General features: G+C 44.6%; 5 protein-coding genes across 5 annotated transcripts; all 5 read right to left on the bottom strand.

Annotated features, from left to right (window-relative positions):
- Positions 1-128: 128 nt before the first annotated feature.
- Positions 129-1,838, bottom strand: JR316_0000143 (uncharacterized protein; the record flags this gene model as incomplete). The annotated part of the gene is made up of 2 exons (XM_047885958.1): positions 129-337; positions 392-1,838. 2 exons carry the CDS (start codon positions 1,836-1,838, stop codon positions 129-131), a joined length of 1,656 nt encoding a protein of 551 aa, XP_047753704.1.
- A 595-nt stretch (positions 1,839-2,433) lies between these two features.
- JR316_0000142 (uncharacterized protein) lies at positions 2,434-4,263 on the bottom strand (the record flags this gene model as incomplete). Its single annotated transcript, XM_047885957.1, has 7 exons — positions 2,434-2,512; positions 2,823-2,882; positions 2,941-2,961; positions 3,101-3,143; positions 3,684-3,696; positions 4,067-4,089; positions 4,239-4,263. 7 exons carry the CDS (start codon positions 4,261-4,263, stop codon positions 2,434-2,436), a joined length of 264 nt encoding a protein of 87 aa, XP_047753703.1.
- A 157-nt stretch (positions 4,264-4,420) lies between these two features.
- On the bottom strand, positions 4,421-4,911 carry JR316_0000141 (uncharacterized protein; the record flags this gene model as incomplete). The annotated part of the gene is made up of 3 exons (XM_047885956.1): positions 4,421-4,495; positions 4,553-4,589; positions 4,772-4,911. The coding sequence occupies 3 exons, from the start codon at positions 4,909-4,911 to the stop codon at positions 4,421-4,423; spliced, it is 252 nt and encodes an 83-aa protein (XP_047753702.1).
- A 541-nt stretch (positions 4,912-5,452) lies between these two features.
- JR316_0000140 (uncharacterized protein) lies at positions 5,453-7,081 on the bottom strand (the record flags this gene model as incomplete). Its single annotated transcript, XM_047885955.1, has 10 exons — positions 5,453-5,596; positions 5,662-5,821; positions 5,882-5,931; positions 6,063-6,150; positions 6,202-6,271; positions 6,318-6,496; positions 6,547-6,714; positions 6,767-6,780; positions 6,853-6,947; positions 7,015-7,081. 10 exons carry the CDS (start codon positions 7,079-7,081, stop codon positions 5,453-5,455), a joined length of 1,035 nt encoding a protein of 344 aa, XP_047753701.1.
- Positions 7,082-7,750: 669 nt separating this feature from the next.
- On the bottom strand, positions 7,751-13,028 carry JR316_0000139 (ABC transporter A family member 6; the record flags this gene model as incomplete). Its single annotated transcript, XM_047885954.1, has 15 exons — positions 7,751-8,115; positions 8,172-8,234; positions 8,292-8,717; positions 8,777-9,187; positions 9,257-9,374; positions 9,429-9,551; positions 9,604-9,813; positions 9,878-11,002; positions 11,056-11,165; positions 11,225-11,559; positions 11,612-11,868; positions 11,920-12,337; positions 12,392-12,508; positions 12,560-12,699; positions 12,750-13,028. 15 exons carry the CDS (start codon positions 13,026-13,028, stop codon positions 7,751-7,753), a joined length of 4,497 nt encoding a protein of 1,498 aa, XP_047753700.1.
- Positions 13,029-14,767: the final 1,739 nt, after the last annotated feature.

Below are 14,767 nucleotides of genomic sequence, written 5' to 3'. Positions count from 1 at the left end.
ATCTCTGTCGATACAACAGTGGTTCAACTTAAGCTGATCTTTAGGATGGATTTGAATGTTTCGTGAGTTCGGCATCAAGATATCGTCGATTGCGACATTACGAATACATCCAATCATGAGTAAATCCATCAAGTGAGTCTCTGCGGAGCCCAAGTCCTGCTACACATGAACTGCTTTACATCCTCTGGAGGTCTGCCACTAGTACGTTTAAGCGCTGTATACGACAGGGCAAATAAATGTTCCCTCCAGAAACCCCGCTCTACCTGGAGATCCAGACGAATTTCACCGCTAAGTTTCACAAGTTGAGAGAATGTATCCCAGTTTTGAATCAGATATTCTGGGATATAGTTGGAGTTGAAAGAAGAGATATTGCGAGTTTCGGTCAACTCACTCTCGCTGTCGCTCTCGTCAACGTGAATTTTGTGGTGTATGTCTGAGTCCCTGCCATCGTACCCTCGATCCGGGTGCTCATAAATTATTGAGATTGACTCCAGGGCGGACCGACCCATCTCCTCCCTCAAGCGTGTGCCATTTGCCTCGTAACAATATCTAGATCGAAGACCGGGGAGATACTCCCACGAAAATAGACTGCGCGTCTCGATCAGAAGATGTCTCAAACCCGGGAGCATCACAGGCATTGAGTTTTTCTGATTGACAGAATCGACATCGGAGACGGTATGGTATCGCTCGTCCAAGCAGAGCGTATGACAGAATGAATTCACCGATGATGACGATCTCAGAGCCACAGCAGCCTCTTCATATTTTGTAAGCGACAGGAACGTAAGTGACGGGAGTGCAGTTGCAATTCGGACGAGATCCTCGCATGTAGTGTTTTCTTCTCCTATGGTAAGATGGGTCAAGGGGCAACTAGACCGGAGCAGGAAGCCTATCAATGTGTGGAGGTTGAGGCTGACATGGTCCACAACACTGAACACCCTCAGACTGGGACAGGTAATTGACCGTAGAAGGTCTGCAACAACGTCGTTGTGATAGTACATCGGGCAAGCACGTAGTTCTGTCATCTCACGACATACGACGGACTTGCGTTCCCATTCTTCATCATCAGTGTCGTCGATGTCCATTAGGTAGCATTTCACTAATCGAGGTGCACCTGCGAGTACTTGTTGAACTTGATTGATGGGTATCTCAGATACCGAGAACTCCGTAAGGTTGGCATAGTCTATGCTGAGGCAGTCCATAGGGATACCTTCCAGCTGTAGGAAGACGGGCGCGGCCAGGGCAAGATCCAACCGAGCAATGGGGTCGGCACATCTAAGCGTCAGATACTGCAGCGCAACAGGTGGCTTTCCCGAAAGCGTTAGTCGTGCATATGTTGACGAAGGAAGATTGAGGAGCTCGAGACGATTACACCGGTCCAGGGAGCGGCCGATAGCGTCAATCAGAGGGGAAAGGATTGCCACGAAGTTTTGCTGAGAACGAGAATCCAAACTTAAGTCTTCTTCGATGTATCCTTGAAGAGAGATCTCTAGTGGATGCTGACATGCACGTCCAAGCCACTCGATGGCAAGTTGAATCTGGTTCTCCGTTGTCTCCTTCCTCATCCAGAAGGACAACGACGACCACAAATGCTGACTCGTCCATGCAACACGACGCCAGGTGCGGCATACTGATCCTAGAGGAAAGGCGCCATTAGGACGGACGCTGGAGGCTGTTCGTTCCTGCTTATCTTCAATCACGTATAACTGGAATATATGCGCGAGGATTTCGAAGGGCAGTTGCTCTATGTTGAATGTCGGTGCCTTGAAGAGTCTCAATCCGTTCGAATTGGGATCTGGCCTACGTGAGTCTTCATTATTTTCAGTAGCTTCCATGGTCATCTTCGTTTGAAACGGAAAAGGTCGGCTGGCTGTTCTCGGGGTAGCCTATGGCAAAAAGCAAATTCTGCGGTACGCGTCTGCTTGTCATTTGATTGCCGACGGTCGGCACCGTCACTGAGCAACTGCATCCGAGCTTTGCAAAGGTTTCTCTAAAGACTGAATTCTCCTTAAAACTTTGAGTAGTACATCAGAACTATTTAATACATAGTATTTTTCTTTAGTACCAGAAGTATCACAGAATGTATGCAATCAATTGACAATACCAAGATATGTTCTTGTAGCTTCCGGATCAACAGCATTGTAACTCCGCTCCCGAGTGAACCAGAGGTGATGAATTTCGAAAACATCAACAATGGAGTCAATCGATTCAATCATGTATACGAGTTCAAAGAGCGATGAACATGATCTCCAGCTACTACTGGAATGTATTATAGTAATGTACAATTATTATTACATGTTACTTTTAAGCGGTTGACTTTTCAGACTCTTCGAACACGACGAAGTTAACTTCGAGTCGCCAGTGAGATATCAGAACTCACATAACCAGGAAATGGATCAGTCACTGTGATGTGGGGAAGGTTATTATGTATCAAATCTAGTGCTGATGAGTGTGCCCGACGAAGATCATAGCGAGAGTTAAGCCTAAACGCGTGGGGGTCACGGTTACCAGTATTCTAGTGATGTCAATTAAGAGAATGTATCTAGCACTTACGTTGCTAGTAATGAATTGGCGTACACTATTGACAAATGAGAAACACCTCAACCGAGGAGATTAGCACGGTGTACTTACGCTTCCCAACAACAAAATGTAAGCCAAGGAAAACCAGACTGTTGTCTAGAATGATCCACTTTGCCCATAGCTCATCAGCAGTTTGCGTTGGTTCGGACAAAGAAAACATACGCATAACAAAGAAGCAACCGTTGCAGCACTAAGAGGATTATTGAATAAGACGGGCATCAATGATATTTCCATTCAAGACGAACCTGGTCAGCGAACCGATCTCTAAGGTGTAGAGTACGAGGGTGTCAATCATGGAATGCATCCTAGAAGCATGATTAATTCTGACAATTGATGTAACTTCACAATTATGGCTGTACTCACGTTATAATTTCCTTTCTACTCCTTTGGAGGAGAAAAATTAAAGAAACAGCTATCAGGATATCCACGGCACAGGACAGCGATAGTCCAAGGGAAAACAACCACTAAACGTAGTCAGTTGTGTCAGGCAATCTGTGAGGAAAAGGCTCTTGAGTCTCCATACCCGAAACTGTGCCCTGAAGTGACCATAGCTACGGAGACGTATCCTGAATTTCTTTGAGCTAAGATTTCAACTTGAAATTGTGAATGACATACATCTGTCCGCCTGTAACTTGAAACATCCGAGAGCACAAATCAGAAAGGGCTTATAATATTAGTTTTTAATAGATTTACCGGTTGCTGCAGCTGTTAAGATACATTCGAATCAGGATATAATACCATAAGCTTTGACATGGGTGTACCGCACCTAGACGAGAAAACGCGAGGATAACCTTCGATTCAATGAGATAGAGGATGGTTATAACACAGCAAGTTGATCTCACAACAAGGATAGTCAGGTATCGGTTTCGCTCGCTTACTATAGCAAATTAGAGGAGTCAGTTAGCTGACAACAGGCTATTAGGACGTATTTTCTAACAGTGGTATAGTCGATATGCAAAGAAGCTGAGGGTAGAAAATACTATGAGACTGTCATTAAGAAAGGTAATAATGCTTGAGCTCGTACCAATGTGTTAGAAAAGTAAGGGATGCCTGATTGGACAACTTTGTTCACGGTAATGGGCATTAAATTACGACGTGAAACTCACGGTGAGGATTACGCTGAACTGGAATTGTATGAAATTAAGTGAGCTCGGCATTATTGTAAAAAAATAGTGCTGAAACTTACTGCGACACTCCTTAACAAATCTAGACATGAGCGTCGCGCGTACGTCTGAAAATCTCAGGGCGAAGGGCACGTACCAAGGAATCACATCAGCATATGTTACTTTTCCAAAGTTATCAATAAATGATTCCCACATAGCAGTCCACACAAGTCCTGTGTGAAAAATCTCGAGAGCCCTAGACGCAGGCGCGGTTTGAGAAATTTATCGGATTGTTTTGAGGAAAATATCCCAACCATATGAAAAACACCTGAATAGGTTTAACTTAGGGCCATCCTCTTATGGATTGATGGAGGGCATGAACTCACAAATCCTTTCAGTGCTTTCCTATCTAGCGGAAAGCATTTGAAATATACAACGCATTGCACAGCAAAAACTCCAGAAAGGCTACAAAATATATTTAGATTTTACATTATCGAGCCTTGCGCGGGACTGTTGAGACTGACCTAGACGCCGTCAGTGCGCCAAGTAAAATCGCACCGTATGTGCCCGGATCGACCTTCATGACGGTGCTACGTAGAAATCGGTGCTGACCGTCTATGATGTGGGCATTGACATGGGCAAAGGAGTGACAATCATGCACATGTCCGTTTATATAGACCATTTGGCCCGCAACCTCCCACCGACCCAAGGTTTATACCCCTGACGACATAAGTATCCGGTTAAACCCTTCCGGCATCGGCATTCTGCGATTTGTTGGCAAGTTGCGAGTTGACGATGGGTGTGGGGGAGAAATCCTGGAAAATACGTATACAGCGGTGATGTGGCCATCAATACAATGGATCACAACACACCGTAGGGGTCCCATTTAATGGTGACACCTCCGACGTTCTACAGGATGTATGGTAAGCATTCTTTGCAAAGCCCAACTTGTGCGATTTAAGCAGGTAAAAATCTAACATTTTGTACCTGCTTAAATTTCACCAGAAGATAAGTATCAGGAAGTATCAGGAGACTTCAAGATGACCGCACCAACGCCACCAGTATCGTATAAAAATGAACAAGATGCTTACCTTTGCGGATATCCCGGAGAAGTTGGACGTCCAAACGGATTGTCGAATGGGTCAGTGTTGTTATAGAAGTATATCAAGTTGCCGGCACTGACGCGAAGCCTAGACCACCCCCCAATACGAGTTTCAAGGACAAAAGGCATTTAATGTCTCTTGTATCCATCCCCAAGATTTAAGAAGCATCTTGTTAGCCAGCATTAAGCATCGACCAGATCTCTGTTGATGATAAACTGTGGGTATATTAGGGTATATTGCTGGGTCAACGCCGGGGAAGTACTATAGGAGATATAGCAGACCTGTAATTTGATATATTGGCATGATGAAAAGTAAGAAACTATCGAAGCACCGGTATTGAATGGGAATTGTGGTAACAATGATATAGAAAGCTGACCCAACATTCTCCTCGGCTGGTGACACACGCGTAGAATTTTGATGCATAATCCACGTGACGTTGGACATAACGCGACGCGTCGCCAGCGTATACTCGCGTATACTCCTAAGTAAAGTATTGGTGTATTGTGAAAACTTGTGACCGAAATTGGTGATAACAAGCAATTATACAGTCATTTTTTGCATATTAAATTCAACCTGAGGTAAATGTACTTAAAAATGTCACTCGACAAGCGCCTGCGCGATTTGTACAAAGTAATAAAGCAAAGGTTCTGCGCTCTGGTCCATTACGTGTCAAGTTCGGCGCTCATAGTCAGTAGATGTTTGCCAAATAGCATGTGCTCTCTGGTCTGAGTTACGTTTTGAAGTGTCTCCGTTATCATCCTGAATGACCCGTTCTACAGTAAACGTTATTTCGGACGGCCTCACCATGCTCGCCTGTTTGATAGAAAGATATAAGTATGCCTAAACCATTCATTAAGTAAGTATACTATAATACGTACCTGAGGTACTCTTTTGGATTCAGGTACTTCATCTGAAGCTGCCTTGATAGATACCATATGTATATCTTTCTGTTTGCCAGCCCCGTGACTATGAATGCTTTGTCCGATGCCCGAAGCATTTCCCTGAAGTCTGTCTCTGATCTTTTTGCGTGAATTTAACCTGATTGAAATGGACAATTAATCAGCACGAAATGTATTGGGAGAGATTTTGTCTACGCACGCTGCAAGGAGTGAATTGGTATACAATCTCCCCAACGAAAAATGTATGGCCTAAAGAAAATGTCACTTTGTATAGTGTGATTTGAGTAAGTTCTACGAACAGCAAAGTATAGACCGTTTGGACGAAGAAAATACTAGATCTGGAATTAGTATCAGCTGATTGTGAAATAAGTCAAGCTCACCGCAATAACAGCTCCAATTTCACAAGCACTGGTCAAAATTCCCGTTGCAACTACGTAATGTAGAATGTCCTTCAGAACCAAACGAGTTCTGTAGTAGTTTAGGTAAACATTTCAACAAGAAGTGGCACCTATTACATACGCTTGAAATTGTGTTCGACGATTGGATAACCTTAGGAAGTAACACAAGAATCCGGCTATCACAACATCCGCTGCGGTGCGTTAGTCGGATATCATGGAACATAACACGGTGCTTACATAGCGCGCTGATAAAATACAAAGCTGCAGATTCCTTCTCTGTCAGGACCAACTCGGGAATAGAAAAATGAGCAAATATCATTTTCAAAGGCAGGTGAATATTGAGAATGAGGGCGGTCAAGCTGGGGGCGAGGGCGATGCAAAGAACCAGTATTTTTTTCTCGCTCAGGATCCAAATTCTGGTGTATTCTAATAAGAAATATAATTGTAAAATAAGCATCAAACTCACCTATGCATAAAATAGACTTGGCACACGAAGCACGACATCCCAACCAAAAGAATGTGAATGATTAGTTCCGTAGTGGCATCGACAAGTGCAGCCTGGAAGCCCCAGTTTGTGACCAAATAATGATACATAAACTGGCAAATTATAACGGTATGTATCGTATCTAGCCCCCTGAATATTTATTAGTTGGTTTGACACATGGGAATTATTCAATTTGGAATACCATGCTACCGACACCTGAATATAATTTTCGTGTCAGGAAACAGGAATTATGGATGGCCTGAGTTGGGCCTTGGATCATACACCCACCAGAAGTTTAAATTTCAGTGGATCATTTGGAAAATTTTCATAGTAGTTCCAAGCCTGGAATGATAAAACCCCTTGGAAAAAGATGGCAAAGAAAACTAGTATAGTGGTTTGTGTAAAGGTGGTTTCCGAATTATGAGGAAATAACACGTCTATTGAGCTCACCTCCGATCAACATAGCACCAAATGTGCTATCAAGTGCTGAGCTGGGTCCTTCTCCTAATGGTGCCATTTCTAGTAGCGACGGGATGAAGGAAAGCTATTGTATAACCAGTAGCACCCTCCTAAAGTTGTCACTGAATTTGAAACCATGTATATATGCCGTTGAAGAGTGGCTGAAATTACAACGGACAGCATGTACACTCTTCCGTTTGAGGTCAGGCCACAGCATTAGAACACTCTGGGCCGTGTCACCTGCGACATCTGTGGTATGATCTGCTGATGGAGAGGACTTTTGACTGATATCTTATACAAAATAGCTACAACAGCTTGTAAAATCTGACATGCCCCATCTGTCCTGAAGAGTGCCAGTAAAAGTCATGATGGGTACGGAAGTCGCTGGGAAATTTTTTGTCGCATTTTTAGATGAGGATACTGACATACACTTAGGGGTGAAACCGACGGCACAGCAACGGTATGGAGGTTTCAGAAGGCGGCAACTCTTATAATTGAATTTATCTTCTTCTTCCGCTGCTGAACCTTTCATCTAACCTTTTATCCAGCGCAGAGAGTTGAAGGGAGTTGTCCACAAGAGAAAAGATTCGGAGAACTGACGGCGAGGTGCCTGGCTTCTATATGGACACAATACTATAAATAAGACAAGTAAATTGGTCGTTACAATGTGATTAGACCTGACGTGAAGATCATTACATAGATTAGATTGATGGTATAATTATAAGAATTATTGGGATGCTGTCCGTCTGAGAGGAGTAAAAGCACGGGCGTTACTTGGAATGTTGAACTGAAACAGGCTTTCTTTCTGTTCAGCGCCTCGAACAACTTTCAAAAAGATGCTTTCCAATGACGCTCGTTCCACAGTGTATTCCATGAAATCTCCCTCGCTAGCCAGAATGGTGAATAGTTGTGCCAGTGAGAATTCCCCATTGACGGGAACTTCGAATCGAGTAGCAACGTCGTTGGACTTTTTGGATCCAGGAATGCGCGACATCATCTGACGAGCTCTAATAACGTCCTGTCGTGATCGGCACGAGAAGTGGACTTCGTAAGCTCCATAACGACTGGCTAAGTCTTCAATTGTACCGATAGCTGTTTATACTTTGTGAGTACCACCCAATAGCAAAGGGTAAGGTCTAGAGACTAACCCAGCATTCGCTTAGCCAATATCCCAACGGTATTGGCCAGCGCAGATGCTTCCTCCATGGAGTCTTTTAAGACAAATGATAAATATCACTCCGGAAAAAGGATCAAATTGTAGGACGTACGAGTTGTGATGATAATGGCTTTGCCTATTGACACCCTTCGCAACGTATTCCACATATCACGTTTCATTTTTGGATCCACTCCTGTTGAAAATTCATCGATGAGAATGACAGAGGGGTTTCCCATTAGCGCAATGGCGAGCGCCAATTTTCTCTGATTTCCTCCTGACAGATTGCTTGCGAGCCTATCAGAGTAGATGGTCAGGGAAGTGGATTTCAGAATCATGTTGATATTATGATTGAGCTCCGCTCCCCTCTTTAGGCCCTTGAAGCGCCCATATATCATAAGATGCTCCCGTACAGTAAGCTGAGAGTCGATGGCGGTAAACTGTGGGCAGACACCCAATGAAGCCCGAGCACCACGTGGATCGCTGACAATTGAGGCTCCGTTAATAATAACATCCCCGCAATCTGGGTAGACATCGCCGCCTGGCCAGAACATAAATGATAAGAACGAAGGTGGGAGTCAAAGTGCCACATTCACTCACGGATTATGTTGAATGTGGTCGTCTTTCCAGCTCCATTAGGACCCAAAAGTGCAAAGATAGAGTCTCTTGGGACACCCAAGCTGACATCGTCCGTCACTCGTTTGCCATGGTACGATTTGGACAGGTTGATGACACGGAGGAGGTCGTCAGACGTTGCAACCGCTTCTGCAGCCGCAACAACGTCTGCGCCAGGGAGCGTGTCGGAACCAGTACCTAAAAGGTACTTCTTCCTATGTCTTGAGTGGCGGACCTTTGAGCCTGAATCGACATATATCAGAACGCCGAGCGAAACAAAGGCGTATATTATTAGATAGAGAATCGGCCCGCCAAATCGTGTGATAGAAAACAATGAAGCTGTAGTAACATTCTGCGTTCCGGAATCACATAGAAGGGAGAATAAATTTGTAGAGACTAAAGTTGCACGAATCTACGCAAACGAGAATGTCAGTGAATGATGCGACAGATAGAGGGAAGTAGAACATACTACACTTGTGACTGGAGACACAATTGATATAGTAAAGTGGATGATGGTGATCAGACGGGTTGACTCTGTGATTTTTCCAAAGGTAAACACGGCGAGGTATGAGGACAAATAAAGCTTTAGGGTGCTCGTTTAAAATTGGGCTTCAACATAGGTAGTTTGGGTACCTACCACAAAAGTGATAAACTGATAACATGCTACAATAGCAAATGCTGCAAGGGCCGAATCAACCATCAAGGACAGTGCATATGCGAACAGGGTGCCACTGATCCCGTACAGCAGGAAAACGACCCACTATTATTGTGCTAAGATGAGTACACCTGATAGAATAGGGGAGATAACATACCAATAGTCCAAGACCATGAAATTGCTCAGAAAAAGACGCAAAAACTATGATAATTATAGTGGAAAGGAGCACAGCTGCAATGAGATCGAACATGAGATGTCCTAACCACATCCCAACGGGATTCGTAAGACCATTTGAAAGTTGCATCGCTTGTACAGACGAGCGGCGTTCTTTCGATACATAGAGTGCAAAAAATGCAGGATATACGGCCTGTAAGAAATACGATGGTTCATAAGGCCCACAATGATTTAAGATCGGCCGATGTACAACATACCATGACAGCACCAAAGAAGAATATCCATTTCAAGTAAACCAGAGTGGCAGCAGCAACCTTCGGGAAAGTCGCATAGTTGGCATAGATATTATTTGGAACCGCATTCGCACTGCCCGTCAACTTTCGGGCACGGTTGAACAAAACATTTGTTGCTAGATTCAACATGGATGGCCCTCGAATGCCAGGCGAAGTGGCTTCCCAAGCTACCAACGATGCCCCGGTTGCCTGGTCTACGGAAACACCACCCGATGTGATATTTGTATGATTGCTGGTGATCATCCCAACAAAAGACGCGTTGTCCGGGACATTAATGATATCCAACATGAAGAGGGGCATTTGCCCCAGAGATTCGATGATGTTAGGCGGCGACGAAACAACACGGGCGGGTGTGGGAAGTGTAGCACTAAGAAGCGGAGTCGATTTTGGCAAGTAGAGAGGGATCGATGTGACATCCTTTGATGGTACGGTACACGATTGGTCTTTCCCTTTGATGAATGTGAGCGGGACACATGCGCCTATGACTGTGATAAAGATGGCTAGGAAAGGTGTCATCCAAGCCCGCTTCGCGATTAATGCGCGTTTATGAAAAACTGTGAATGCCTGTCGGAATGGTGAAACCGACCTTCCATTCGTTAAACCGATACCGCCTGGAAGTTTTTCGAGAAGAGGAGTGTCGGGTGAGAGATCTTCTGGGGCATATATCGATGATGTAGTTCCGTCGAATGAACCTTTCTTGTTTGCATCGTTTTCGCTCATGACATCCAAGAAAACGTCTTCAATCGTGGTTCCCAGAAGATCGTATGATTCTATCTGTCTGTTGTTCACATGGGTATCCAGGAATTCGAGCACTTGACCTATCAATGTATTATCTCTCGTTCTGAGGTGGTAACATTTTTGCGAGGAAGATGGCGATGTGATGTAAGTTTGAGGACAGATTTGTTTGATGCCCTCCAGTAATTCAAATTCCGAAACCAAAGGACTCATCTGCGATTTGAATGAGACCTGCACCGAGTATCCATCGCCAAAATCGCGTTTTAATGAAACTGGCGTCCCCGATGCAACGACCTTTCCTGGAGCTGCAAGTATGGCAATTTGATCCGCCAGTAAGTCGGCTTCATCAAGAAACTGTAAAACCTGTCGTCAAACAACAACTCCTACTCCTTACAATAAATACGCACATGGGTTGTAAACACGATACTCCGATCTTCGTGGAATGCCGTGAGGATTTTCCACAGAGCTCGACGGCTCAGGGGGTCAACTCCAGACGTGCATTCGTCCACAAGGACCACTATTACAACATGACATCAGAGTTGTGCCAAATTATGCGCCGGGTTTACCGCAACATACCTTTAGATCCACCAAGAAGCCCAATAGCAAGCTGAAGCTTGCGTTTCTGACCGCCAGACAGGGTCGCCGCATTGGCATGGATTTTCTTCTCCAAATCGCAGTCGATCAACAGTTGTTCCAGGTCTTCGTGTTCGTCCGTGTTGTGAGACCACTTGACTGCTCTCCACACCTCTAGTGTCTGCAAACACGTCAACTCATCGAAGAGCACGTTTTTCTGAGGAACAATTCCCATGGTACCGCGAGGAGGCCGTTTGAACCCGCCTTCAAAGGTCACCGTTCCTTCTGTGATGCTGGAGAGTCCGGCCAGGATGGATAACGTCGTCGACTTGCCAGCGCTAAAATATAGTTGAGTGAAGTACCATGAATCAAACTGGTGACTAAACCTACCCATTTGACCCTAGCAGTACAAATATTCCGGTCTTGGGAATGTCCAGACTGAGGTTTGAAACTGCAGTGACATCCCCCGTGGACGCAAAAACAGACGAGGAGTAAACCTTGGTCAAATTGCGAATGGATATAGCGACGTTGGGAGGTATATAATCCAATCCATCCTCTTGCTTTTTTGCAGTTGTTTTAGGGGATATTGTCTCGTACAGCTTCCTTTCAAGGCGGACGGCGAGGCACGGCCAAACGAATATATTGAGCTGTGGTTGTGTTTAGGTGTTGAAAAGCAAGCAAAGAATATCTCGACTTACAATCGCGACAAAAATGAATGGGAAAAGAGTGATATTCCTGTCCGGATCGCCCTTAAATGGATTGGTTGCGAGCTGGTTATTTTCGTACCCACAAATGGCTTTCATAGCAAAAATGTAGAAGGAAGGAGGGAACAAAGCGGAGTATAGTATAGTAACCAATGGTCGAGCGGTGTTGAGCGTTTGGCCAATCACCGCGACGGCAACGCTCAAGAAGGTGGTCACAACAGCGGCGAGCTGCGGACTTGTCCCAAACGGCGCTGCTACGAAGAGCGACCAGCTTGCTAAAACTAGCCCAAGAAGGACGTGTACAAACACGATTAAAAAGGCGCTTGTTTCGACGAAGATCCGGAACTTCCACAATAATCCGACGATAATCCAGCCAGGAAGGTAGGTGATCGAGATACCGACGTGCCATGAACTTTTTACCTAGAATGTAAGGATAAGAGCATAGGAGGAAGGCTAAATAACCCACAGTATTCGTGCGGAGTCATAGAGTCCCATTGCCTTCATGTGCCCGGTAATAAGTAAGGCACGTTCATTTGCTACAGAACCCGGAATTTGGTACGAGATGGCAGAGAACGCAAGAAAGCTAGGAAACAAAGTGAGCCAGATTGAGCGAACCAGTATGGCATATACTGACAAAGCTAGCACAATTATTTCCCGGATCCCTCTAGTATAACTAAGCCGAATAAGCCTTGTTTGGTCCTTATTAGATTGCATGGTGTACGGCCATTGAAGAGGCGTCTGTTGTGTTTGATCGGTCCTGAGCTCGATGATTGCCTAGCTTCCATGTCTAGTGATTTCAGGTAACATAAGATGCAAATACTTGCCTTGTCAATTGCCCACTGAAGAGGTAGAATACGGTTCTCAATGTCTCCGGTGTGATGTTCAACATCGATGTGGATCAATCCTGCATCAGCCACAATTGTATAATTGAGAGGATTGGATTGAAAGTGAGATATCGAGACATCGTTAAAGCTGACTCCGGCGTAGCATGCTGAAAGTCCATTGAAATTTTGGCGGCAACTAGCCACAATATCCGCCATGGTATCGACTTTGTGCACAGCGCTCAGTTGAGAAGGTGTAAAGTTGGACGTCAGTCTGGCCATGATGCTTTTCGGTGAAGGGTTCGTGAAAGCACTTGTGTTGTCTACCCAGTACAAAGGCATTGTCCCGTCGAAATGGGTATCAAATGAGGGAATAGATATGCTAGTTCCCAGTCCATACTATTCGTTATGAGTGGAGTATTAGGAGGGATGAGAAAAAGTGGCGCACGTTGTTTAATCTATGAAGAAAGAATTGAGCGAATGATAGGAATAATCCATAGCAGACAGGCAGAATGAGACATCTTAGAAGAGTGGACTATGCTTCGGTCAGTCTCAAAGCGTCAAAATATCAAAATAGGCGACGTACGAAAGGGTGTTTTGATAACACGATCCAATTCTTCCAAACCAACGCTCGAAATTGAAGAAAGAACAAGCTAATCATCGTTGGCTATCGAGTCTCGTGCTGTTGAGCCAGCAGACCTGCAGCTACGCTCGGTGGTGAAATCACGGTCACCGCAGTAGTGGGTATCGTATGTACAAATATTGTTCATCGGGTTGCATTAAAGCGCCCATCTGGGGGCGCTCAAAGATGGGTGGCGTTTCATGGGGTCGTCGGATACGCAACATTGACAGGATCAGCAACATCGTACGCTGTAGCAACCCTGAAAGCAATCAATCTGGCACTTTCTGAGTCCTTTTTGCTCCCTCCGACATCATCCGCAGTCCAAGTTTGGAAATTAATTCCCATTAAAGCAGATATGTACATAAGCTTCGGCTTGATTGCCGAGATTACAGGTCGCTACAGCGCAGTCGTGCGGGCACAGCAAGACGTTTTCTGCGTTAACATTGGCGACGCCTGCAGCAATTCTCTCACCCTAGTCGGTTAGCGAGACTTCAGGAACAGCCTCTAGAAAATTAACGCGCTGTTGCGCACTGCGAGTAATGCTAGAGTGCTAACTTACGAAACTGGAATAAATCATAACTTGATATGCATCAGCGACTCAGCATACAGTCCATAGGTTGGTGATTGGTAACGTACTTAGACCTCTAAGCTTTGTCTAGTTCTGTGATGCCTGTTCCCGTCATTAGCGGAGCGTTGAGGAAACGACGATGATCACAACGAAAATAAAATCATATATAAGACGTTGTTAGAGATGATCAGTGAGCCTGTATAGCCCTTAGTTACGCTGTACAGAGTTAAAACAGTCTGAGATCAGCGCAAGGCGGACTCATGAGCCCGGTGAATAGTATACCATAGCACTTTTGGGCTTCAGTAACGAATTAAAAATAGGCGGATGAGTCAGAGGTGAAAACTCGACACCAATACATGATCATGAGTACCTCTTGAGTCCTACCTGGAATTCCAACAGTAAAAGGCTATGTTGATAGTGAAATCTGGGACTACGCTTGGGTTTCAAGGTCTGAAGCGATACAGAAGTAAACCTTTATAAATGAAGTGAATGCAACTAAAAAGTATCCCGTGTATTTGCTCCACAATTATCATCAAGACATTGATATGCCAGGGTAAACATGATGCATAATGAAAGTTTCACTCTACCCAGCAATGTCCAATATTTTGTTGTAAAACGGGTTTGGCGCTGGAAGTAGAAACCAATTACTCACGTTCGAATATCCGACTGGAAAATGCTAAACCGGAAGTCGTCTAGTACCGAATAACCTTGACATATAATGCTAGGAACACAAAAAGATATGGAGTCGTAAATAGTAAAGGAATATGAAAGGAATGTGCCATGGTATATATAAAAGGAAACATACTGGTATGATGAGGGTATTAGAGACTA

Source organism: Psilocybe cubensis, chromosome 1 (assembly GCF_017499595.1).
Source record: "Psilocybe cubensis strain MGC-MH-2018 chromosome 1, whole genome shotgun sequence".
NCBI classification, from domain to species: domain Eukaryota; kingdom Fungi; phylum Basidiomycota; class Agaricomycetes; order Agaricales; family Agrocybaceae; genus Psilocybe; species Psilocybe cubensis.
Note: the sequence above shows the minus strand (reverse complement) of the source record. Positions and strands in the feature narration are given on the sequence as shown.